This window comes from Pyrgilauda ruficollis, unplaced genomic scaffold, assembly GCF_017590135.1.
Source record: "Pyrgilauda ruficollis isolate IOZ18807 unplaced genomic scaffold, ASM1759013v1 scaffold46, whole genome shotgun sequence".
Taxonomy (NCBI): domain Eukaryota; kingdom Metazoa; phylum Chordata; class Aves; order Passeriformes; family Passeridae; genus Pyrgilauda; species Pyrgilauda ruficollis.
This window is the reverse complement of record NW_024526155.1, coordinates 650,148-673,762: the sequence shown is the minus strand read 5'-3', so window position 1 is coordinate 673,762 and position 23,615 is coordinate 650,148. Positions and strand designations below refer to the sequence as shown.

Sequence of the window (23,615 nt, the reverse complement as noted above, 5' to 3'; positions counted from 1 at the left end):
CACCTTCTCGTTGGTGCGGAAAGTTTGTCCTGCAGCCAACGAGGGCTGAGCGAGGCGTCCCGCCCACCCGCTCCGTGAGGGCGGCGGGCGCCCCTGTGAGCCTGGCCCGGCACAGCCCGGTCATGGGCCGGGGGTCGTGGCCGCCGCGGCCACGCCGGAAGCCCGATCAGGGCAAGGGCGGCCACCGGGCGGTCCCTGCGCGGGCTGTCGCAGTGCCGCTCCCCGAGTGCCGCGCCCCGAGTTGAACACGATCCCCCCGCCCCCGGGCCTCCCCCACCCCTCCCGCGCTGTAGGCCCGTAGTAGGCGGTGGGCGCCCCCTGGCGGCTCCGCTGCCGCCGCCGCTCCAAGATGGCGCAGGCGATCTTCGAGGCGCTGGAAGGTAACGGGGCCAGACCGGGGCCGCGCCGGGACCTCCCGGGCCGCGGCGACAGCCGGGGTGCGCGACCCCCGCTCCTCCGAGCTCCCCCTGTCCAGCGCCACCGCCGCGCGGGTCGAGGGGCCGCCGCGGGGCCGCCCCGTGAGGCCCGGCCCGGCGCGGCGTGTGGCGCTCCCGGTAGCCCCGGGCTGTCTCCCGCGCTGCTCCTCCGCTGCCCGCACCGCAGGCGCGGCTGCAGTCCCCGCCGGCAGCCCCCGCCGCAGCCCGCGGCTCCCCACGCCGTCCGCGGCTCCCTGCGGCAGCACTGTCACCTCCGGTCCCCCGGCCCTGTGCCACCTCCTGCCTGTGCTCCGCCGCATCCCCGCACCGCCCAGCGCAGTGCCCCGTGCACCGGGCAGCCCTCGTTAACCGCGGGCCCTGTGCTCGGTGCACCGCGTCCCTACCCTGTGCCACTGCCCGGCGGCCCGAGGCATCCCATGCCTTCCCTGCTCTGTGCCTGCTGCTCTGGGGCGCCTCATCCCTACCCTGTCCCTGTGCCTGCGGTTCCTGGACGCTCCATCCCCATCCTGCCCCTGCTGCTCCTGGATAGTCCATCCCCGTCCTGTGTGTGCTGCTCCTGGACGCTCCATCCCCATCCTGTCCCTGCGGTTCCTGGACGCTCCATCCCCATCCCGCCCCTGGTGCTCCAGCCCTCCCAGCCCCTCCCTGCTCCTGTGCCCACCGGGGCATTCCCATCACCCCTGTCGCTGTGCCTAGGAAGCAGCACCACCAATGCCCAGGGCACTTTCACCACTCCTGCACCTCCCGTGTCCCTGCGTGCTGGGTGCCCCGTCCTCCCCATGCCCCAGGGCTCACACTGCCCGTCCCACTGCTGTGCCATGCTCCGTGCCAGCCCCAGGGATAGTGCCTGGGTGGGTGCTGGCCCCTGCATGTGTATTTTGAGGGGTGGCTGTGCTCTTTGGCACAGCCCAGGCAGTTGTGTGGGTGAACAGGTTGTGCTCAAATACATCTCACTTTGGTGTTGGGACACCGATACAGACAGGTGCCGTCCGAGGACGATGTGCTAAGCTGTGGCAGTCTGGCATTGGGCTAGGGGCTACTTTCTTTGGAGAGAAACTATTTCATGGGTATTGATTTCCTAAATTGGATTACATGAGAAGATACCACCACCTGGAAGGTGTGACATTGGGATTGTTACCTGTGCTTTTGTATATCACCTGTGACGATAGCAGCACAGAGAGGAGCAGAGAATAAATATTTTTTCTCTATTTTGTGAGGTTACTTGGTGCATTTGCCAGCACCCAGTGTAGAATCAGGTCCCTATTTCCTCTCTGCAATCAGCTCCTCATTGTGTTAGTTTCCCTGCAGCATTTAGGACAGCGAAGCTTTTTAGCAAATGGAAAAAGAGTGGGGGTTTTTTAAGCCCGCAGCAATTGGCAGCTTTTAGCGCCTGAGCTTGTTTGTTTTGTCTTGTTGATTGGATTACAAGTTGATGGTGACTTGGCATTCTTAGAGCAGCCTGGTCTCAGAGTGCTGCAGGGCACAGGTGCATCTTCACCTGTCACTAAAGCACCTGGTGCTCCTGTCAGAAAAAAAGGCTTTATCACAGGGGCAAATTAGCACCTGGGTGACATGGACAGTCTTGCTTCATCTCCAGCTGAGAGAAATTCGAAAGGGAAGAAAAAAAGCACAGATCAGTAGTCCTGTGCTTTTATCTTGGCTTCCCCAAATCACTCTGGTTTTGTCAGGCTCTGGGCACCTCAGCTCCTCCTGCTGCCAGGAGAGAGGGAGCTGGGATTTTTCAGTTCCATGGCTGAAGAGCATCCTGCGGGCTGGTGCTGGCTGTAGGCAGGGCAGGATCGATCCAGAGCTTTCTCCTGGAGTCTGTGCATGGCTGTGACTGGCATCATGTAACAAGTAACTGCCAGCTTGTCTTCATGGGTTACTAACCATGTCCTCAGGGGTTTCCCTCTGGGAAGTGTGGTGGTGTGCAGTTCCTCAGTGAAGTGCAGGGCCTCTGAATTGCCAGATTATATTTCTGTTTTCCTGGGCCATTTTTCTCCATGAAGAGGTTGAGTGCAACACTGACAGTGTTGCTGCATCACTGTGTTCAGGTCTCAGCCTCTCCTGAAGCTGCTTCCTCCTCGTGGCATCAAGGCAGTTGTTCGGCTTTTTTCCTTGGAAGATCTGACTCTGTGCCAGAAGGAAACCCAGCTGTCCAATGCCAGGCATATCAAGAGTGGCACTGTTTGTGCAGTCATAATTATCCCCATGCTATACTTCACCTGAATTTTTGATCCTTCTTTTCCTCCTAGCTTATTTTTGCTGGAGAAGCACTGCTCAATGCCACTGTGTGCTTTGGCTGTGCCATCAGAAGCCTGCAGTGCTCCCTTTGCAGTTGGCCAGAGGTTCTTTGTGCAGGGGGAGGTGTGTTTTAGAGCAGGGCTTTGGCTGGAGTGAGGAGATCCTCCCAGCACTGCTCCAGTGGTGTTCTCCCGATGGGGCTGAGCTGCAGGGCTGGCTCCAGCTCTCCCTGCAAGCCAAGGCTTGCTGAACTGGACCTGCAGCTTTGCTGTGCCTCTGTGATCTGTGTGAAAGGCTTCCCATAGGCATGGTGGGAATTTGATGGGAGTGTGTGATCTAGTGGGATCTGTTGCCTTCCAGCAGCTGCTTGTGCCCTTGGAGGATGGTGCCCTGCTCTCTCCCAGGGACACAAGCAAGGTTTGCAGCATCTCCTCAGTGAAAGGATGAGAAAGGTATTCACAAAGTCTTAATGTGACATACTTCATGCTGGGAATGCAGGAGAAATGAGTATTTAGGGTAGCTTTAAAAGACTGTAGTTTGAAAGGGTATTCCCCATCAAGAAGGTAACATTCCAGTTGTTAAGAAGAAATTTTAGGAGAGGAACTTGGGGTGGTGAATGCTCCTGCTGTGCTGGTCCCTTATCCTGTGGTCTGCTATGGTGCTTCACTGTGTTTCCTGCTGCTGTCTGCTGAGCAATCTCCCCTCATCTCAGCACAGTCCTCACCTCACTGCTTAGGAGTGATCAGACTGATTTTCCTTTCCTGTGGCACATAATTCTGAGTTCAGAGTTTTGCAGTTTCATTTTGCAAAGATCTGGAAGTGAAAAACCACCTAAGAACTCCCCAGCTTTCTTCTCTTCCTTAATCCACGAGATATTGCTGTGCCATTTGCTTCCTTTGTGAGTTCTGTGTCATAAAAGAGTGATAGGAAGAAGTGGTGCATGAAAATCACTCCTTTTTGCTCTTTTCTCCCAAAAATCAGGTTGTCCTTTGTATCTTTACATTCAGTTTCTAAATAGAGTGTGTCATGCTTAATTCACAGTCCCGTGCTGCTGGCCAGGTTGTCTCCCTAGATGAGCAGTCCCAGTCTTCTGTATTTATCTGGAATATTTTAAAACGCTTTAGCTGTAGTGAAAAATGTTTGTGCCAAAGCAAGTAAGCTGATTGTAACAACAAATCTGACTGGGTGTGTGTGCCCTGTGTCTGATCAAATCTGGGAATGCAGGCCTTGAAAACAGGGAGGCATTTGTGACACTGCTGCTGGGAGAGCTGCTGCACACAAGGATTTTGTGTGCCCTGAGCTTGGTGTCCGTGCTGCAGCCCTGGGCAGTTCCACCCAGGCTTCTGCCCTGTGACATCCCCACACTTCCTGTGACATTCTCAGCTCTTTTCATACCCAGTGTTATAAGCATCCTTCCTTTGTGCAGCAGGTGTCTGAAACCAAACCCCCTTTTGGCTTTCTTTGCCCTTCTTCCCTTCTCTTTTTGCACCAAAGGACTTCTGAAGACAGGTGGGAGTGTTGCTGTTGTGTGGTAGTTGTTGCTGTGGAGTAGAGGGTGAGAAGGTGAGAGTGACTCAGGGAGGAGGGAGCAGCAGCTGGAGAGTGTTTCAGGAGTGAGCTCCCAGTGCCCAAACACCCCTGTGTGGCTGTGTTCAGTTCACCATCCGTGCTTGTGTCTCCTTTCAGGGATGGATAATCAGACAGTGCTGGCTGTGCAGTCCTTACTGGATGGGCAAGGAGGTGTCACGGACCCGTCTGCTCCCAATGTCAACTCCTCCGCCGCCATCCAGCCCATGGGTGAGTCCTGCTGGCACTGGGACAGAGGACAGGGCAGGAGGGCTGCACATCTCCCCTGCAGCGTGCACAGCTGGCAGAACAGCTGGGTATATAGGGTACTGCTGTGAGTGTTGTGAGCCCTCAGCAAGACCAGACAGAGCAGGAGGAAGGGACAAGTGCCCAAGCGAGCAGTGATGTTTTTGGAGACAGTCATGACAACAGACTTGACCGTGAGCTTGCAATAAAGACACAAGGAGAGGGAGAAGCCACATCTAGTTCCTGTTACTGTTCATGTTTTTTATTTAATATCCACTCCTTCTCCTCTAGAGATGCTCAAGTACTCCTGGAACATCCTGTGTGAATGAATATGGGAACTGGTCATTTATGTGCATGTGGACCCTCACGGTGCTGGACTAGAATTTGCTGGGTGGATGGGGAGTTATCCCCCAAGGATATCCCCCAGGAGTTACAGTGTCCCCAGAAATGATCACCTTCAGGCTGTGACTCAGACAGGGGAACAGCCTTGTGAGTCTGCCTGGATGGAGTGCACATGGTGTGTGGTTTGCCAACACTGCAGATTTCAGCTGGGGCATGTAACTGGGTTGTCTTCTTCCTGCTTCTAACGTCAGGCATAGGTGCCAAAAAACAGCAGTGTTGTGGAGGGGTGTTAGGACACAAGCTGACAGCGACTCTGTGCCCTTATCCAAGGTACTTCTTGTGCTTTGTGCAACCTGAGTAATAAAATCTGCCTCAGCCAGCATAATGCTGATGCTTTGGAAGGAACTACTTTGGCTAAAAGCAGAGGGTGCTACAGGAGCAAGGTTGGTCATTCCTGTATTTGAGATAAGGCAGACATGAGAGAGATAAGGAGTAGTGTGACCCAGGGAGACAGTGGGGTTTGTGTATGGGAGCAGGGCTAAGATGGGCTCAGTCACATCACTTGGTTTTAGGGAGAGGAGGATGGACATCTTGGCCCTTGCAGCTGCTCTCTCCTGACAAGGATGTCCTCGAGATGCAGAGATCCAAAGGTGCCTGTTCCCCTGCATTGTGGGTGCTGGGTGGAGCACTGGGGAATGCAGGAGAAGGCCTGAAGCTCTTCCTCATTGCAGATGACGAAGATGTGTTCCTGTGTGGGAAGTGTAAGAAGCAGTTCAACTCCCTGCCAGCCTTCATGACCCACAAGAGAGAGCAGTGCCAGGGCAGTGCCCCGTCCCTCTCCTCGGTATCTCTGGCCACCAACAGCGTGTACACCCCGTCCATCACCTCGGTGCAGCAGGCTCCCAGTGCTGCCCGTCAGGTACCGTGCTGCAGGCACAGGCTCTGCTGCTGGGATTTGGGGCTGGGGGGCATTGGGGTGATGGTTTTAGATCCGGTGGTGTCTCATGACTGAGCTCTTTTCTAGGAGTCTCAGCTGTTGTCCCTTCGTTGGCTTTTCACCTCGTGGTTAAAGTGGGGCCCTCTGCAGTGAGGTGTCCTCCAGCAGGAGTGTCTGACAGCCTTTTTTCAGGACAGGACAGAAGGGGTTTCATGTTCTGTCTGTGCTGTAGCCAAACCATGCCTCTACTGAGCAGCCCCAGTGTCAGAGCCTGGCCACAAGCCTGGGTGCACTCACAGTGCTCTTGCTGTCCCCTGGGCTGTGGTCTGGCTCGTGGGCAGAAGTGGAGCAGCTTTGTCTCTGCATCCCTTCTGTCTCACTCTTGCAAATAAGCCCATGTAATGTGGTGTGATGACTGTTGGGGGAATATCCCTCTGGAGTAATTCTTGTTCCCTAGAGAATCCTCCAGTGGGAGTCCCTGGTGCATGACATGTAATGTGCCTGCAGTTGTGGCTTCCAAAGTACTTTCAAACGAGCTGCTTTTTGCGAGTTAATGTGGTCCCAGTGGATGGTGCTTCTTCACAGGGCTGTAAACACAGCTTATTTACTGCCAAGAAATTCAACAGCCCCCCTTCCCTGCTATAACCCAAGTCCATTCTGAAGAGATGAGCCTCACATTCACTGTCTGAGCCAGAGCAGCCTCCTTGAGTTTTCCACCTTCCCTTGCTGGGGCAAGCACCCAGGAGAGGCCTGAACTTGTCTGTGACCAGTTTGTCCTGCAGATCTTGTTTAATAACCCTGATTTGACTTGCAGCCAGTGGCCACTTTCTGAGCCACTGTGATATTTTTTTCCTCCTTTCTGAAGAACGTTTGTGGAGCTAAGAACTGCCACATACTCAGCAGGAAGCTGCAGATAATTACTGTGGCTCACTGCTGACCAGAGGCAGTGAAAGCAGAGATCCTGAGGCTCAGGAAAAAGCAGTGTAATTGTTTTTTAGCTATTGTTTTGTCCTGTTGCTGATTAACAGTGTATCTTTCTTTTCTTTCAGCAAATCTCTACGTACATCACAGTTCCCCCATCACCTTTGATTCAGACTCTGGTGCAGGGGAACATCTTGGTCAGTGACGAGGTGCTGATGTCAGCCATGTCTGCTTTCACCTCCTTGGACCAGCCCATGCCAGCGGTGCAGCCCCCGGTGCAGGTCAGGGGCACGTGTGGATCCAGGGAGTCGCGGGTAAAGCTCACCCAATTCCAGCCCCTTGGCCACGGGAGTGACACCTTCCACTAGACCAGGTTGCTCCAAGCCCTGTCCAGCCTGGCCTTGACCATTTCCAGGGATACTGTCCACACTGCTGAGGATGCCTCCCAGGACATGGTTGGCTTTCAGGGCCGCAAGTGCCCACAGCTGGGCCATGTTGGGCTTCTCATGCACCAACAGTCCCAAGTCCTTCCCCTCAGGGCTGCCCTCAATCCATTCACTGCCCATCTGTGCTTGGTGTCACCCTGATCCAGGTGCAGCACTTTGCATTTGGTCTTGGTGAACTCCCTGAGGTTCACACAGACACACTTCTCAAGCCTGTCTAGATCCCTCTGCATCCCCATTCCTTCCCTCCAGTGTTTTGACTGCACCACACAGCTTGGTGTTGCTCACAAACTTGCTTGTTGCTGGATGCGCAGATCTTTGTAATGTGGTCTCTCCAGCTTTTTTTGAGTCCCCATGTCATGATTGGCTTCCAGGGCCCTTGTCAGCTTACTCTATGGATTCCTCTCCTCCTGGGAGTGTTGTTTGGGCTCTCCCCAGACTGGCTGGGCTGTACATGCTCTCCGTGCTCTGAAAATATTCCTTGTAACAAGAAGGATTAAAAGCTTTAAAAACAAATCAATAAAACAAGTGGGGCTTGAGGGCTTGGGTTTTGGAGGAGGCAATGTATACCCGCAGGTCACTCCAGGCCTCCAGCACAGTGTGGTCCAGCCTGCCAGCTGGATGTGCTGTGCTGTGCACAGACATCCCTGCTGTTCCTGCAGGCAGATTGGGATGGGGAGTGTGTGTGGGGGAGCAGCCCCTCAGCTCCTGGCTGCCGCGTTTCCAGCGTGTGGTGTCTCTCTGGTTGCAGAGCAACATGAGTATGCACGCTGGGGCTGGCTACCTGTCCCAGCCCCCTCCGCCGCCGCCGCCCCCTCCGCCGCCCCCGCCGCAGCCTCCGCCTCCCCCGCCGAGCCTGGGGGCTCCCGGGCAGCCCAGCAGCGGCGTGGTGGAGGTGTACAGTGCCCCTGCTCCCATGGCAGCATCCAGCACCGTGGAGATCCAGACCCTGGGCATGCAGCCCTACCCGCCCATGGAGGTAAGGCCAGGGCTGCCCCTAAGGATCTGTCCTCAGAGAATCACAGAATGGGTTGGGTTGGAAGGGACCTTAAAGCTCATCCCCTGCCTTTGGGATGGACACCTCCCACTGGACCAGATTGCTCCAAGCCCCATCCAATCTGGCCTTAAGGAATGTGGAATTACAGTGTGGGAAGATGGGCTAGGTTATTTGACAACAATTATTTTCTCTGGGAGAAAGCAGCAAACAGGAGATCAGTAAGATGATAAGGATTCTGAGAACAGGAGAAACAGCTAAGAGAGACAGAGGACTGGCACAGGCTTAGGAGACCTGAACATTTGTTTCTGGCCGAGGGATACCTGCATATGCTGGGAGTGAGAGGGAGTAGAGGTGAGGGCTTCACCTTCTGTAGAAGCACAGAGCATCACACTGCACACTTCAGCTTATGTGGAGAGAAAAATCCAGTCTAAATCTCAATGAGCTTGTCAAGGTGGCTTTTGCTAAAGAATGGCACAGGCAAGGTGTGGATTTACTGGTGGATCAGCTGTTTGCAGTCTCTACATTTGCACTGCCCTTCACAACAGGAGCTGCTGGATGTGGCTGGGGTTTGGCATCCTTACCTGTGTAACTGGAATCTGATCTGGAAGTGCCAGTGGACAGGAATGGATGGGGATGTTGGATAAATAGTGGTCTGTGTTAATTTGTCGGGGTGGGCAGCAGAAACGCCTTTAAACTATCACCCCAGACTGATCACTCTGTCTCTTAAGTGTTCTTTCCTAATCTTGATGCTGACATAAACAGCTGTGCTTTGGCACCTGGAGTTTCCTTGTGCCTTCCTTCCCTTCTGCAGTCCTGCCAGGACAGGCAGCAGGACCTGGAGATCCCTGCTTCAGGACTGGTGTGAACCCACAGGGTCAGCAGTGATCCTTCTGGTAACCTGCTCCAGAGGGATAAGAAACTCTTCCAGGCATGAGACATAGATGGGGCACAAGACAGCTCCCTCAGAATGTTTCTTTGCTGCCCTGTTCCTGCTGTAATAACTTCTGGATGCTTTTTGATGTTCAGCAGGAGAGTTTCACACTGTGAAGGGTATCAGTTTTGATTAGAGAGACATTGTTGGCCCAGTGAACCAGAAATTTGATCCAGTTTGGCAAAAGAAAAGTCGGCCCAACTGCAGCCTGGTGTGGGTGGAGATGGGACTTAGGGCATGGTATAATTCTCTGTAGCAAATGTGTTCCACTGATGAACTGCCCTCTCACAGGTATCAAGCCAGTGTGTGGAAAGCCCTGTGTACCCCTCTCCCCCTGTGTACAGCCCTGGGAAGCAGGGGTTCAAGGCCAAGAGCACCAGTGCTCCCACCCCCCTGAGCAGTGCAGGAGGAGGCTCTGTGGTTGGCTTTGATTCCCCTGCTGCTGCCAAAACTCGCCGCTGCAAGAACGAGAGTGGGCTGCAGGAAGGTGAGTCCCTTCCAGCACCTGCCCTGAGTGTCACTGGGCTTGTCCTGAGTGGGCTGCAGGAAGGTGAGTCCCTTCCAGCACCTGCCCTGAGGGTCACTGGGCTTGTCCCAGCTGGGCTGCTGAGCCATGGGCTCCCTGATGGGTGGCATTGGCTGTGCAGCTCTGGAGGGGAACACGATGGCCTTGCATGAAACTGGTGGATGACCAGGGGGGTTCACAGCAGAGACAGAGCTGAGGCCCTTCCTCTCACTCGTGCTGTGTCTTTTCCCAATGCCCAAAGCACCTTTAAGGTTGGTGCTTTGTAGCTGGAAAGGTCCCTGGAAGGCAGTGGTTGTTGCCTGAGGGGAATGCCTTGCCCCAGCAGACTACACTGCTCAGGATTTGTAGAGTTGTCTCAGGCTGTGTTTATGAATGTTTGTGCCCATAGCCACTCCCCAGTCTGGCCAGGCAGATCTTACCTCCCTATAAGCTCTTTATTCTGGGTCCTGAACAGTCATGTCTTGGGGTGAGGGCCCTGTGACACTGTAGGGACAGAGCTGTGCCACATGATCTCATTCTTGTGTGTGCTCTTCCTTTCAGGCAAACCCAAGTCCCCCAAGCTGAAATGCACATACTGTGACAAGGCCTTTACCAAGAACTTTGACCTGCAGCAGCACATCAGGAGGTAACAGTGCCCTGCCCTGTTAGCACACAGCAGAGTGACTGGGCTGGAGTGGGGCACAGCTCTGCTGGGGGAGTCCAGTTTGTTATGTCCCAGAATCTGTGCTGCAATGGGAGAGATTCTTCATTCTTCTCACCCCAGAATACCTTTTCCCCAGTCACTGGAGTGAAGGCTGTATCATGGATGTAATCTTCATGCTGGTTATGTGCTGGGACTGGAGGCTCATTTTCCTTGCTGATGAGACCTTGACAGCCAAACCTCTTGTCACCTGATCACTGGAGTAGGAGCATTCCCACTGCTTGCCTCTGCCCTTCCCTTTCCTATCCCTCCCTAGCAACCTGCAGCCTTCCTGTTTGCTGCTGTTAGCAAAGTGTAAGCTAAGCTCAGTGTCTATACAGGGAGCTCTAATCAGAGAGCTTTTCCCTGGCAGGAGGAAGCTGAAATCTGCAGAGTTTTTCTCCCCAGTGGAGTCAGCTGGACTCAGAACAGATGAGACGGAACAAGTGGTGGGTTTTGCACCTCTTCCCAGCTTGGACTCTTCACTTTCTCCTGAAGGAGAAGGGCAGAGTAGAAAAACCTTTTTGCTATGGACGAAGGAGAGCATATTCAGGCAGATCAGGGGGCTGCAAGCTAGAAGAGATGTGTGCAGGAGAGAGAAGGGTGACAGGGAAGGAAAAGCTTGTATCCTTGAGAAAGTGATGAGGTCCCCAAGGTCTGTGCAGTGACCCTGATAGTTAATGCCCTGATGTTGCTGCAGAGCTGTTTTCCTCTCCTGCTTCTTCCCTTGATCCCCTGTCATTCCCAGACCACAGGTGTTTTGTCTGTGCACCAAACTTGTTTCCCCAGGCCTCTCACAATCCACCTCTGGTGAATCTGGTCTCAAAGCCCTTGTTTGGTGGGTCCAGGTGCCAGCACTGTCCTTGTCCCCCCACAGGCCCTGCCTGGGGGCTGCCTCCACCAGCTGCTGACCTGGTGCTTTCTCCTTCAGTCACACAGGTGAGAAGCCCTTCCAGTGCATCGTGTGTGGCCGAGCCTTTGCCCAGAAGTCCAACGTGAAGAAGCACATGCAGACCCATAAAGTGTGGCCTCCAGGGCTGGGCTGCACCATCTCCCGCAACTCCATCACTGTGCAGGTCATGGCCCTGAACCCCAGCCAGCCTGAGGATGAGGAGAACCCAGGTGTGGTGCCTGGGGATGCTGTGTGTGGGGCAGAGCAGTGGTGTGAGGAGGCTGCAGGTCTCTGCACCTCCACACAGGCAGAGAAGGGAGCTGTGTATGCTGTTTGCATTCCTTGGTAGTGTTTAGCATCTCACACTAAGAGTGGCATTTGCTCAGGTCCAGCTGGAAGCTGCATGATTTCATACCCCCATGGTGGGTTCAGGTGCTGCTGGAGACAGTGGCTCCAAACTCTGTCCCAGTGTGTGCATTAACAGGGCCAGGTGTCTTTCCCTTCTCACTCCCTCGCAGTACAGCTTTGGCAGTGCACAAGCCACACCTGACAGCTCTGGCCTAGGGGACAGACAGCTGCTGGTTTAGGATAGCCCAGTGCTCTGGCTTTGCACTGTCAGGTCATACCCAGGCTGGATCTGCCTGCAGTGGCCACCTGTAAAGACTTGAGGCAGAGAAGAGCTCCTTGCTGTTGTCTGGATGCCCTTTCTGCTGGTGGCCTCAGACCTGGTAGCGGAGGGAATGCAGTGGCAATGTTATGTCTAGGACAAGGGACAACTGGAGCTCTCTTTGTATGCATCATGGACGGTGAACCACTGGCTGGATCTCACCTCCTCTCTCCTGCCAATGGTGGGAGTAAATCTGGCTCTGGTTCACTGGTGGAGGCCTGTTCTGACTGCTCCACAGAGCACAGTTATATCCCTGGAAAAAAAGAATGGGCTAGGGAGGGGAAGATGGAGTAGTCAGAGCCGTTAATAATCTGTCAACACATTTTAAACAGCTCTGTTAGTGAGATTCATCTGATCTAAAGAGTCTGTCTTTGAAAGAGAGAAAGAGCCTGTCCTGGTGTGTCCTGGCAGCACGGTGCTTGCAGAGCAGCTTTCAGAGTTGTCTCATGGCAGGCTGGCACTTTCCCTCTCTCCAGGTTTGCCGCAGCCCTCACGGAACGCGGTGCCCCCGCCCCAGGAGCTGAGCCCCTTGGAGGAGAGTGAGGCAGCCAAGCTGGAGGCCAAGCAGGTTGTCCTGATTGACAGCTCTTACCAGTGCCAGTTCTGCCCCAGCAAGTTCAACACCTACTTCCAGCTCAAATCACACATGACACAGCACAAGAACGAGCAGGTAGGGACAGAGGGTGCCTGGGTGGGTGGCAGTATTGGGATTGGCTCCATATAATGCACCCGTTATCAGGGTCTGACCTGAGCCTTTTGGTCTGTAGAGCTGCCAGTTCTTCACATGCAGCTCAGCTCTCAGGGTTGTAGCTGTGTGGCTCGGTGGCTTTGAAAACTCCTTTGAAAACTGAGTGAGAAATTCAGCCAAGCAGGTTTGGGTGGCTAGGGAGGAAGCAAAGAAGTGAAGTGTGTCCAGTTCTGGGTACTTCACTTCCAGAAAGACATGGAGGTACTGGAGCCTGTCCACAGAAGGGCAGTGGAGCTGGGGAAGGGTTCTAGAGAGTAAGGCAGAGGAGGACTGGCTGAGGGAGCTGGGGAGGCTCAGCCTGGAGAAAAGGAGGCTCAGAGGGGATCTTCTTATTCTCCACAACTCCCTGACAGGAGGGTGCAGCCAAGGGGGAGTCAGGCTCTGTTCCCACAAGGGACAGGACAAGAGGAAATGGCCTCAAGCTGTGCTAGGGGAGGTTCAGGTTGAACATCAGGAGGAATTTCTTTACTGAGAGGGTTGTCAGGCATTGGACTGGGCTGTCCAGGGAACTGGTGCAGTCATCCTCCCTGGAAGTGTTCAGTAACTGACTGCACTTGGCACTTGGTGCTGTGGTTTAGTTAAGAAGGTGGTGTTCTGCCAAAGATCGGACTCGCTGATCTTGGAGGTCTTTTCCAACCTTTATGATTCTGTGAAGTCCAAAATTTTCAGTGTAAGTGGCAGCTCTTGGGTCCTGGGTTAATCACTTCTGGGGTGTTGTGGTCCCACCCACTTAAGTGCTTTCAGGCCGTCACATCAACCCCTTTGTCCCATCTTGCTTTCTCAGGGTGTGCCCTGACAGTCTGTGCTTCTTTCCAGAAAGGAAGGCAGTTCTGCCTATAGGCAGAGGGCTTTCCCTGCTTGTTTCCATGGTGAGCCTCTCCAGTTGCTCTCCTTTCCCCAGGTGTACAAATGTGTGGTGAAGACCTGTGCCCAGACCTTCCAGAAGCTGGAGTCCTTCCTTGAGCACATCAAGAGCCACCAGGAGGAGCTGAGTTACCGCTGCCACCTCTGCAGCAAGGACTTCCCCTCGCTGTACGAGCTGGGCGTGCACCAGTACTCGCACAGCCTGCTGCCCCAGCACAGCCCCAAGAAGGACATGGCCGTGTACAAGTACAGTACAATCGCTGCTCACAAGGCTTGTAGGAGTGAGTGGGTGCAGAGCATGCTTGCTGGGACCTTAGAGGGGACAGCGGGCCGTGTGTCCAGTGGCTGTGGTGCTTTTGGACACCCAGGTGGCACGTGGGGGGGGTCCCTCCATCAGACTGGAAAGGCCAAGCAGTTTGAATGCAGGGAGTCTCTTTGAAGGACAGTGAAAAGCTGGGATTGCTTATGTGGGAAGATCCCGTGACTGCAATTCCTCTTATCACCAGTCAAGAGTGAGATGGTGTCCTGGGGTCACTTTATGATGCTGAATTGCATCTCCATTCATCTGTTTAGCCCAGAACTAAGTTTTGCACCTTTAAGACTGGTTCTGACAGTGAAGGCAAGGCAACAAAAGTAGTGCACAGTTTGTTTTCAGAAGCTGCACTCACTCCTCCCAGTCCTTCTCCTGGACAGTGTTGTCTGTGGAACGGACAGTGAGAGAGAGCTCTCCTTTGCTTTTAGTTAGTTTTTGCTAGCTGAGGCAGTGAAGTTCCCAGGGAACCAGGATTCTAAACCAGGACAAATACACACGGCTGAACCTGCCCTGGGCTGGGTCAGAGAGACAGGGAAGCCCTTCCCAGCCTGTTTTCTATGATTCTGCACCTGCAGCAAAGGGATTCTGGGTTGTAGAAGCCGTGCCCAGCAAAACGTTTCCTATCCCTTTGCTGCAAAAGGGTCTTTTCCCTGGAAAGATTTTCTACTAGTGTGGAGGGAAAGTGTGAGAAGTTCCACAAAGAGCTCCACGTAGCTTTTGGAATGCCCATAGAAATGTTCAGGGAGGGTAGGAAGCCCAGGAGATACTGGGCTCACTTAGGAACTTCATGGAATAAATATTTGCTAATTCTTGTCTAGACCATGGTTTCTAGTTATCCTTACACTACAGAGCTTTGTTCTACAGCTCAGTAGTGGGGATCCCTGAGATCAGAACCTTGCTTGAGCTTGAGGAGGTTTTAGTCTGACCTAGGCAGAAGGGGTTTCACAGCAGGAGCAGGGTGTGAGTGCTTCTGTCCTCACTGCTGATGGTGCCTGTCCCCAGTGCCTGCTGTCAGTCAGCTTTGGCAGAGCCCTCTGGCAGAAACACTGCCAGGATGTGTCCCCACTCCCAGCTCCTTCTCTGGGGGCTGATGTCTTCAAGCAATGAAGATGGAAGGAGGTGTTTGAAGTAAAGTGAAGTCCTTACCTAAGGCTTGTCTCCATAAGGAAGGAGTGTGGAATGTGTGCTCAAGTCTGGGTGCTCCCATGGCAGCCTGTGGCAAGTGCACTAGTATTTAAAGGCTTCTCCACCCAGTTTTCCAGCATCTCCCTCTCTAAAGGCTGCTAAGTGTGAATGTGAACTGGCATGTGGGTTGCTGAGGTTTTAGAGCACCTGAGTGGTTATTTTCTGTATCAGCCCTGTCAAAGATCACCCTGGAAGGCAGCTGGGCTGGGCAGGTCTGCCGGTGGTGTGGGGTTTGCTGCAGTAGCCTTGCTCACAGGCTCTGTCCTTTCTCTCTGCATGCAGGTGTGTGAAGTGTGTCAATAAATATTCCACCCCAGAAGCCCTGGAGCACCATCTTCAGACAGCAACGCACAACTTCCCCTGCCCTCACTGCCAGAAGGTGAGTGCTGACCACGGTGAGCCAGGCCTGGATACCTGGCAGGGGCTCTGAGGGGGGACAGGAACCCTCAGCTCCAAGAGCAGGAGCCTTGCATAACAGATTATGAGGAAGCAGACAGTGAAGCTAAACTCTGTGGGGAAGGTAGGAGTTGCTGGGGATCTTTGCCCAGCCCATCCTATTGCTGGCTTTGCTGGGAGACTGAGCATCCTTCTGAGATGCTGGTCCTCAGCACAGTGGTGTTACATAATTGACAGCAAGGTTTCAGCTTCTGTGTTTCTTAAGAATTGGCGCTTCTTCTGTTTTAAATTTTTTTTTTGCTTGTTTTTAAAGCCCTATCTATACTTTCATTATACAATCCTGAAGGTTTTCACTGTGCATCCTTCCTGGGAAAGCAGTGACTGAGCTTCTTGCTCAGGCTGCCCAGAGAAGCTGTGGCTGCCCCATCCCTGGAAGTGTCCAAGGCCAGGTTAGACAGGGCTCGGAGCAGCCTGGGATAGTGGAAGGTGTCCCTGCTTACAGCAGCAGGACTGGTTGATCTTTAAGGTCCCTTCCAACCCAAACTATTCCATGATTCTTATGTGTTTTATCCTGGCTACACACTCTGTGATGTCCCGTGTGTGGTGCCAGCTCTGAGCTGTGTGTTTGTGTGTTGCAGGTGTGTGTTTGTGTGTTGCAGTGTTCCCTCTGAGCTGTGTGTTTGTGTGTTGCAGTGTTCCCTCTGAGCTGTGTGTTTGTGTGTTGCAGTGTTCCCTCTGAGCTGTGTGTTTGTGTGTTGCAGGTGTTCCCCTGCGAGCGGTACCTGCGCCGCCACATCCCCACGCATGGCGGGGGCAGCAAGTTCAAGTGCCAGATCTGCAAGAAGTTCTTCCGGCGGGAGCACTACCTCAAGCTGCACGCCCACATCCACTCGGGTACGGCTCCCCTGCTGCCAGTGCTCACCACCTCTGTGCCACAGCCCCAGCTGCCCTGTGCCCTGCCAGCAGGAATGACAGAGTTATCTGTAGTAACGTGGTTTCAGATCAGTGGGTTTGGTTCAGCCTGGTGCCCAGCACTGCACTCGTTAGAAATGGGGGACACAGGTGGCTTCCTCACTTGCTTTGGTGGCAGAGCTAAGGAATTTGGCCCTGGAGAGCAGGAGCAGTGTGCAGCATGGGTTGTGCCCATCCATTTATTATTTTATTGAGAAGCAGCTGAGGGAGTTGGGGTTGTTTGGCCTGGAGGAAAGGAGATTCAGGGGAGACCTTATCGCTGTCTACAACTCCCTGACAGGAGGCTGTAGCCTGGTAGGGGTTGGTCTCTTATCCCAGGCAACCAGCAACAGGACAGGAGGACACAGTGTGAAGCTGTGCCAGCATGACCAGGAAGTTTAGGCTGAAAGTTTAGGCTGGACATCAGGAAGATTTTCACAGAAAAGGTGATTGGGCACTGGAATGGGCTGCTCAGGAAAGTGGTGGAGTCACCATCCCTGGAGGTGTTTGAGAAAAGCCTGGATGTGTCACTCAGTGCCATGGTCTAGTTGACAAGGTGGTGTTAGGTTATAGGTTGGACTCTATGATTCCAAAGGTCTTTTCCAACCAAATTCTGTGTGATTCTGTGTGATCTGTCCATAGGGCAGGGAAGTTGATAGTGTGGCACAGCTGGCCTGGTGGCCTGTGCATGGCCAGAGCAGCCTGTGTGGCTGCAGTGTCCCTGAGCCCTGGTCTGTTCCTCCCCAGGTGAGAAGCCCTTCAAGTGCTCGGTGTGTGACGCAGCGTTCAATCGCAAGGACAAGCTCAAGCGCCACATGCTCATCCACGAGCCCTTCAAGAAGTACAAATGTCCCTTCTCGTATGTAGTGTGTCTGCACATGCCAACATATCTGAACGGGGTTGGGATGGGGGGAATGTGCCCTGCAGGTGTCCTAGGGGACACTGTGGCACCCACGAGGCTGCCTGGAGAGGTTGGAATGCTGTGTGCTGTGAACTGTTGAACGAACTGTGCTGTTGAAGTCCCAATTCTTTGTTACTGTCTTCCTGTAGGGCCACATTGCATTGCTTCATCAGCCCTGTAAAATAACTCCTGCCTTCATGGGAGGATTGGGGGAGCACTAGAGAGAGAAGGAGCATTATTTGACCACAGAGGTTCCCTGGATGATGGGCTCTTACTCACTGCCATGTCTCCAAAAATACATACCAATATAGGACCTAATGTACAAGCCAGAGGAACTGAATTTTGGAAGCTGCAGTCCCAAATCCATGGCACAGCCATGGACTTTCTGAAATAGCCCAGGCTGACTGGCTTCTCCCTGCTCCAACCAACCTCATACCTCCTTCCAAAATGCTTCTGTCTCCAGCTGGGGTCTTGAACCTGCTGCATTTTAGAGCATTCATAGTGAGACACAGACCATGTGTAATTTAGGAAAAGCCACACGTCCCTGTGGCAGCCTATTTAGTCCTTGCCCCTCCCAGAAAGGCTGAAATAGTGGAACTCCTGCTGAGGCTGCACCAAGAGAAACATCTAGGTGCTGCTTAAGGAGAAGTGTCATGGATGTGTTTATGATCTGGGATCTGTCTATGCATTGCTCCTCAGCTGGTTCCCACATCTCACCAGCATCTGTTGTTGTTGCAGAAGCCACACAGGCTGTAATAAAGAGTTCAACAGGCCTGACAAGCTGAAGGCTCACATTCTGTCCCATTCAGGTGAGTGGTTGGGAATGCAGTCACTGGGATTCCCTGTGGTGCTGCAGGAACATGTGACAGAAGGACTAAGCCTGAGAAATAAGAATAATTTACTGGCTTCAGATTTTTTCACTCTGTTTTGCTGCAAGCCTGTTTAAGTGAGTATCTATTCAGGATTATGTCTAAGCTTTGGGCTGGTTTCTGAGACAAAATCTGTAGGCAGGGCCTGCTGATGAGACTCAGGAGCTGAGCTGGATTATTTGGTTTGTTTGCTATCAAGTAAATATCCAGAGTGCTCTGTCCACTCCTCCCCCATCCCATCACACATGCAAAAGAAGATCTCATGGGATTTTTTCCCTTCTTGTGTTTAAAAATGATGCTTCCAATTCTAATAAAGACAAATAATTTATTCCCATTATTTATTCCCATGCCCCAGGGGGAACAATCAGACTTTTATCTCTTGGGGTAAAACTGGACATCTTTCTTTGTTCCCAAAGCCCTGCAGAGGGGGATCAGATGGGATGGGCTGATAGTGCAGGCATAGGTTCTTTCAGACTGTACATTCCCATATTTTGGAGGGGGAAAAAAGTGAAAATTTCTTTATTTAGTAAATACACCTGAAAACAACAATACTTCAAGATTGTTTTGCATTTTCATCACAATTAACTTGACATGCTTTTCTGGTGATATTTTAGTGCTCTTACTTGAGACGAGTATTTATTTACAGTCTGCAGCTTCTTCCTGAGGGAGAGTGAAGGGGCAGGCACTGATCTCTGCTCTCTGTGACAGTGACAGGAGCCAGGGGAAGGTCAGGTTGGAGCTCAGGGAAAGGTTCCCCAGAGGGAGAACTGCCCAGGCTCCCCAGGGAATGGGCACGGTCCCGAGGCTGCCAGAGCTCCAGGAGCGCTGGGACAGCGCTGCCAGGGGTGCCCAGGCTAGGGTTGTTGGGGGGTCTGGGCAGGGCTGGGGCTGGGCTGGTGATCCTGGGGGTCCCTTCCACCTCAGGACATTTTCTGACTTTACAAAGTCATAAAATTGTTATGGTTAAACAAAGACATTGAAGCTGTAGCCACCCAGCTTTACTGTGTGTGGCACAATGTCTCCTCCCTTTGATCAGGGAGCACCTCCTTGGAGGAGGAGGCAAAGCTGTCCTGCTCTCCCTGGGAGGATGGCTGGGTCTAACTCCACTCCCTCTGTGTGCAGGGATGAAGATCCACAAGTGCCAGTACTGCAACAAGTCCTTCAGCCGCCGCGCCCACATGGTGGAGCACCAGCGCTCACACACCGGCAACTACAAATACCGCTGCCCCACGTGCAGCAAGGGCTTCACACGCCACAAGTACATGAGGGACCACAAGTGCCGCCTGGGCTCGCCCAAGGACAAGGAGCTGCAGCTCAGGAAGGCGCAGAAGAAGCGGGTGGCGCGGGGGCGCAAGGCTGGGCTGGCGCTGCCGGGCGCGCTGGGGCTGCCGGAGCTCAAGGACGGCGCTGCCGGGGACAGCTCCCCCGAGGGGGGCCCCAACAAGGAGCCCTTCCAGGAGTCGGACGCCGTCCTGTCCATCGTGGTCGGCGGGTCAGGAGCTGCGGACCCGGAGCTGGTCCCTGGGCAGCCCAACAGCATGGCCTCCAACCTGGCCCTGGCAGAGCTGCAGACGGCCTCGGACGGGCCCTGCACCATGCTGGCTGTCCCTGTGTACATCCAGACCTCCGAGTGACAATGCCCAGAGCCACTGTGTGGCTGAGAGCTGCTGCTAGCACTGTCTGACTTGGTGCTCAAATTTATCCCTGTGGAAAAGACCAAAGCTCTTCTAGGGAGGAAGATGGGTATGCGAGGGAATGGCTTCCATCTCCACTGGTTCCTCCCATCCTTGGGCAGAGGACTGCTTGGAGGCCACTGATGCCTACAAGGCACTGAAGAGGGTGGCTCCGTTATTTCTTGTCCCTCTGTACCATGGGTCAGCTTAGGGCAAGAAAGACAAAGATCCCTGAATCAGGGAAGAAGAAGGACCATGCAAACTTGCAACAAACAGAGCTGCTGAAATCAGGTGGCTTTGCAAATCACAGCCTGTCCCATCTGTGGTTTTTCTGGCCTAAAAACTGTATTGCCCAGTATTTGGGTGGCCCTTCTGAGAGCAAACATCCTTCCTAGTGGAAGCAAGTTCATCCTGAGATCCTTTGGGAACACTGTTCAGAAATACCCCAAATAGACTTCTGTCTGGTATCTTCTCTCTGTCTATCTCAGTAGAAAGATCACCGTGTCTGTACTACAAGTTATAAACACTCTGGACCTCACCTGTGGAGTCAGTGTGTAGGAACCTGTGTGTGTGTGTGTGTGTGTGGAGGGGCTCTTCTGTCTGGGTGCTGTTCTCTCCACAGTGTTTATGGTTTTTCCCCAGATCCAGGGATTTCTGAGTGCCTTAGACATCAATGAGTCAATCCCTGGGAAGAGTTAAATGTGACCCCTCTGTTCACTAAGGGCTTGGTGAGGTGACCTGGCCAGGCCACACAGGAAACCTGTGATGCCTCCAGGAGCCAATGTTCCAGTGTCAGCTCTGGGCCAGGTGCTGCAGAGAAGCTCTGGCAGCTGCTTCCCAGCCTCTACGTTCCCTCAGCTCAGTGCTTGTCAGCAGTTTCAGTGGGGAGTTGGTGTGGTTGAGCAGCAGGGAAGTCTGGTGTCACTGGGACGTTTGTTGTCCTCCTGGCTTCTCTGGTTTCCTAAGCAGGAGTCCCAAAGCCAGCATGGGAGCTGAAAATTCCCAGGAAGTGAAAATTCCCGTTGTGCAGGGGTGGGTCTGGAGCCCTGGCAGGGGTGCTGCTGCCTGCTCCAGTGCCCTGCCAGGCTCCCTCCTGTACTGCCCTCAGCCTCTGCTTTCCCACTGCCACAGGATGCACTGGCTTTAGGGGAAGGATCTGCACCCAGACCTGCACATCCTGCTGCCTGCTGGGATGGGTGTCCCCATGCTCTGCTCTCCCACGCTTTCTCCCTGCTCCAAGGGTAGGGCAAGCCAAGCTGAGCTTTCCCAGGTGAGCTTGTGTGATGAGCTGCTGAGGTGTCTGTGGGTGCAAAGTGCTGCATTCCCAGCCTGTTTATCCAGAGGTGCTGCAGGGTTCAGTCAGTCCTGGGTATGGAAATCCTGCCTGTGTCTGGGACTCTGTGGCTGTTCTGGCCACTGCAGCACTCAGCCCAGCATTACTGGTCTGACTGGTCTGATCCAACCCATTGTCTGACTCAAGGTGTTCTTCTTGTCTCCTTCCTTAATTCTTAAAATCTTAAAACCAGCAGCTTGCAGAGGGCTGTACACTGTGCTCCCTGAGTGCTCTGTGTAATGATGGCTAACTCTGTCACTCCTGGGACACTGTCACACAGTGACAGTCTGAATGGGTCTGCCACCAGTTCACTTTGCTCACTCACTTCCTAACTTATTTTCTGTTCATTTCACTTTTTTGATGATGTTAGTGCACCTCCAGCTGTTGGTAGATGGAAGGAAATGGAGCTCAGGGCTTCCCGGGGAGGCTGGGAGAAGGGGTTGTTGAGGATTTACATGAGGCTAAGGAGAAGTCTTGCCCCTGCCTCTTAGAAGGGGGTGGAGAAGGTGGAGCCAGGATCCAGGGGTACACAGGGATGGGAAGAGAGGTGATGGGGATGTGTTGAAATATGGCAATTTCCAGTATTTAAAGGGGCTTATGAGAAGGCTGGAGAGGGGCTTTTCACAAGGGGCTGGAGTGACAGGACAAGGGGGAATGGCCTCAAGCTGATGGAAGATTTAAATGTGCTGTTAGGAAGAAATTCTTCCCTTTGAGGGTGCTGAGGCCCTGGCACAGGGTGCCCAGAGCAGCTGGGGCTGCCCCTGGATCCCTGGAAGTGCCCAAGGCCAGGTTGGACAGGGCTTGGAGCAGCCTGGGACAGTGGAAGGTGTCCCTGCCATGGTAGGCAGTGGGATGAGATGATTCTTGGGGTCCCTTCCAACCCAAACCACTCTTTGATTCCATGTTCTGACTCAGTATAAGGAAGGAGGCTGCAGAGAGGTCCTGAGACCTCATTACCAATTTGCCCAGATCATCCTGCCCTGGTGGATGTGCTTGGCATGAGCTGGGGACATTCAGGTGGTCCTTCCTCCTTAGGTGTGCCTGTGCTTGTGTGAGAGCTCCTGTCTCCTTTGAAGGGCAGTTTATTTACCCACAGTGTTTGTTTTACTCTGCTCTCCCAGGAGGGGAACAGGATCAGGAAGTAGTTGGCTAAATATACTTTTCCTGTTTTCCTCCCCTCAGTCCCATGCTGTAGGTGTCATTGTGTGCCCTATGCACTCAGGTCTGTTTTGGGGTGCTGATGTGTGGCTGCAGCTCCTTCAGCTCAGAAGCCCTGTCTGGAGACCTGGCCTGCCCTTCCCAAATGCTGCTTTCCCCCAGCTCAGTGGGATGCTGGAACTCAGCTGGCTACACTGGGGATGGGAGCAGAGCCACCCACTGCCTTGAGTGTGACTGTTGAGGGACACAAGGCTGGGGACTTCCCCTGACACGACTGTGGGACACCAGGGCTCGCAGATGCCACTCTGGATGCTTGGTAGTGTTTGCATATGGGGCAGTGTTGAACCAGAACAACTTTTATCCTGAGCAAAATGATTGTCCTCTTGGAGTAAACCTTGGAGTGATTGTCCTCCCTGCCCTGCTCTTGTCCAGCTGCCTCAGCTCCTGCAAACTCTGACATCTACAAGCTCTTCCATTTGCTGCAGGGAAGATTTCTGCCTGAATTCCCTATTTCTGTTTCCCTGGCAGAGCCTTGCCCACTGGCTGGGGTGGATCAGAGGTGCTCAGGGCACTGGTTTTCTCCCTGTGTCCCGGGCACTGCTGTTTTCTTTACACACCCAGCTCTGGAAGCATCTTGGCATTTTCTGGAAGTTCCCAGGAGAACCCCAGAACCAGAGCCATGCCTGGGGAGAAGTGGATCAGAGCAGAGGTCTGTGGGGCTCAGTGACAGCAGACACTTGTGTAGGAGGAAGCGAAGGGCATGTAAAACCCTTCCTCTCCTGTTCTCCTCAGCCTCCTGTGCTGTCAGCTGGAGCTTTCCTGCCCTGGCAGTTCCCATCAGCCTCAGTGATTTTTTTCTATTTGCCTTTCCCACCCACCTGCAGTGGCAGGGAGGTGGAACAGGGCAGGAGCCATTTCAGGGCTCTGTTGCTCAACTCCCACCTGGTACGTAGGACGTTCTTTGTGTTTCCCAGAGCAGTGCTTTTCCCTCTTTCTCAGGGCACAAAAAAGCTCTCTTACCCAGCAAGCATTTGTTTGGGTCAATTTTCCTCTTTTCCAGGTGGTGTGTGATATCCCAGCCCTGCTCCAAAGCAGTGATTAATTTTCTTGTGTGATTTCCAGTGACAAACATTATTATTGTCTAAGTCTGTTATTAATTATCTGTTGTCACAACCCTGCTGTGACTGGATATGGAGGTTTATCGTTACAGGTGGTTGAGGCCAAGCACAAAGAAAAATAAGTCAAAAGTATCAAATTGTCACCAGGCTGAGGTACTCAAGACTCAATTTCCTCAGGGGATTTTGTCAGTAGGTACTGTGAAATTCTGGATGACATCATGGACTGATGTCCAGTGTCCTGTGAACTTCTGGATTACGTCACGGAATGATGTCCATGC

The 23,615-nt window shown here is 53.4% G+C and overlaps 1 protein-coding gene across 3 annotated transcripts; it reads left to right on the top strand.

Annotated features, from left to right (window-relative positions):
* Positions 1–39: 39 nt before the first annotated feature.
* ZNF341 (zinc finger protein 341) lies at positions 40–20,266 on the top strand. 3 transcript variants are annotated; one of them, XM_041478705.1, is made up of 17 exons: positions 355–380; positions 3,042–3,133; positions 4,368–4,478; positions 5,408–5,485; positions 5,567–5,754; positions 6,822–6,974; positions 7,888–8,115; positions 9,356–9,551; positions 10,131–10,215; positions 11,201–11,391; positions 12,305–12,498; positions 13,478–13,686; positions 15,221–15,317; positions 16,096–16,228; positions 17,033–17,144; positions 17,925–17,995; positions 19,178–20,266. In XM_041478705.1, the coding sequence occupies exons 3-17, from the start codon at positions 4,370–4,372 to the stop codon at positions 19,687–19,689; spliced, it is 2,556 nt and encodes an 851-aa protein (XP_041334639.1). In that variant the 5' UTR covers positions 355–380; positions 3,042–3,133; positions 4,368–4,369; the 3' UTR covers positions 19,690–20,266. The 3 variants fall into 3 exon arrangements, with proteins under 3 accessions (XP_041334637.1, XP_041334640.1, XP_041334639.1); XM_041478703.1 differs by lacking the exon at positions 3,042–3,133 and having other exon boundaries at positions 40–380; XM_041478706.1 differs by lacking the exons at positions 3,042–3,133; positions 5,408–5,485 and having other exon boundaries at positions 40–380.
* The last annotated feature ends 3,349 nt before the right edge of the window (positions 20,267–23,615 follow it).

Excerpts from the sequence above, each read along its gene's own strand:
- ZNF341 (XM_041478703.1), top strand. The coding sequence starts at position 350 with ATGGCGCAGGCGATCTTCGAGGCGCTGGAAG. Across the intron at positions 4,479-5,407 it reads CGCCGCCATCCAGCCCATGG|GGAGAGGAGGATGGACATCT; the intron begins GTGAGTCCTGCT and ends ACTTGGTTTTAG. Across the intron at positions 12,499-13,477 it reads CACAGCACAAGAACGAGCAG|GTGTACAAATGTGTGGTGAA; the intron begins GTAGGGACAGAG and ends TCCTTTCCCCAG.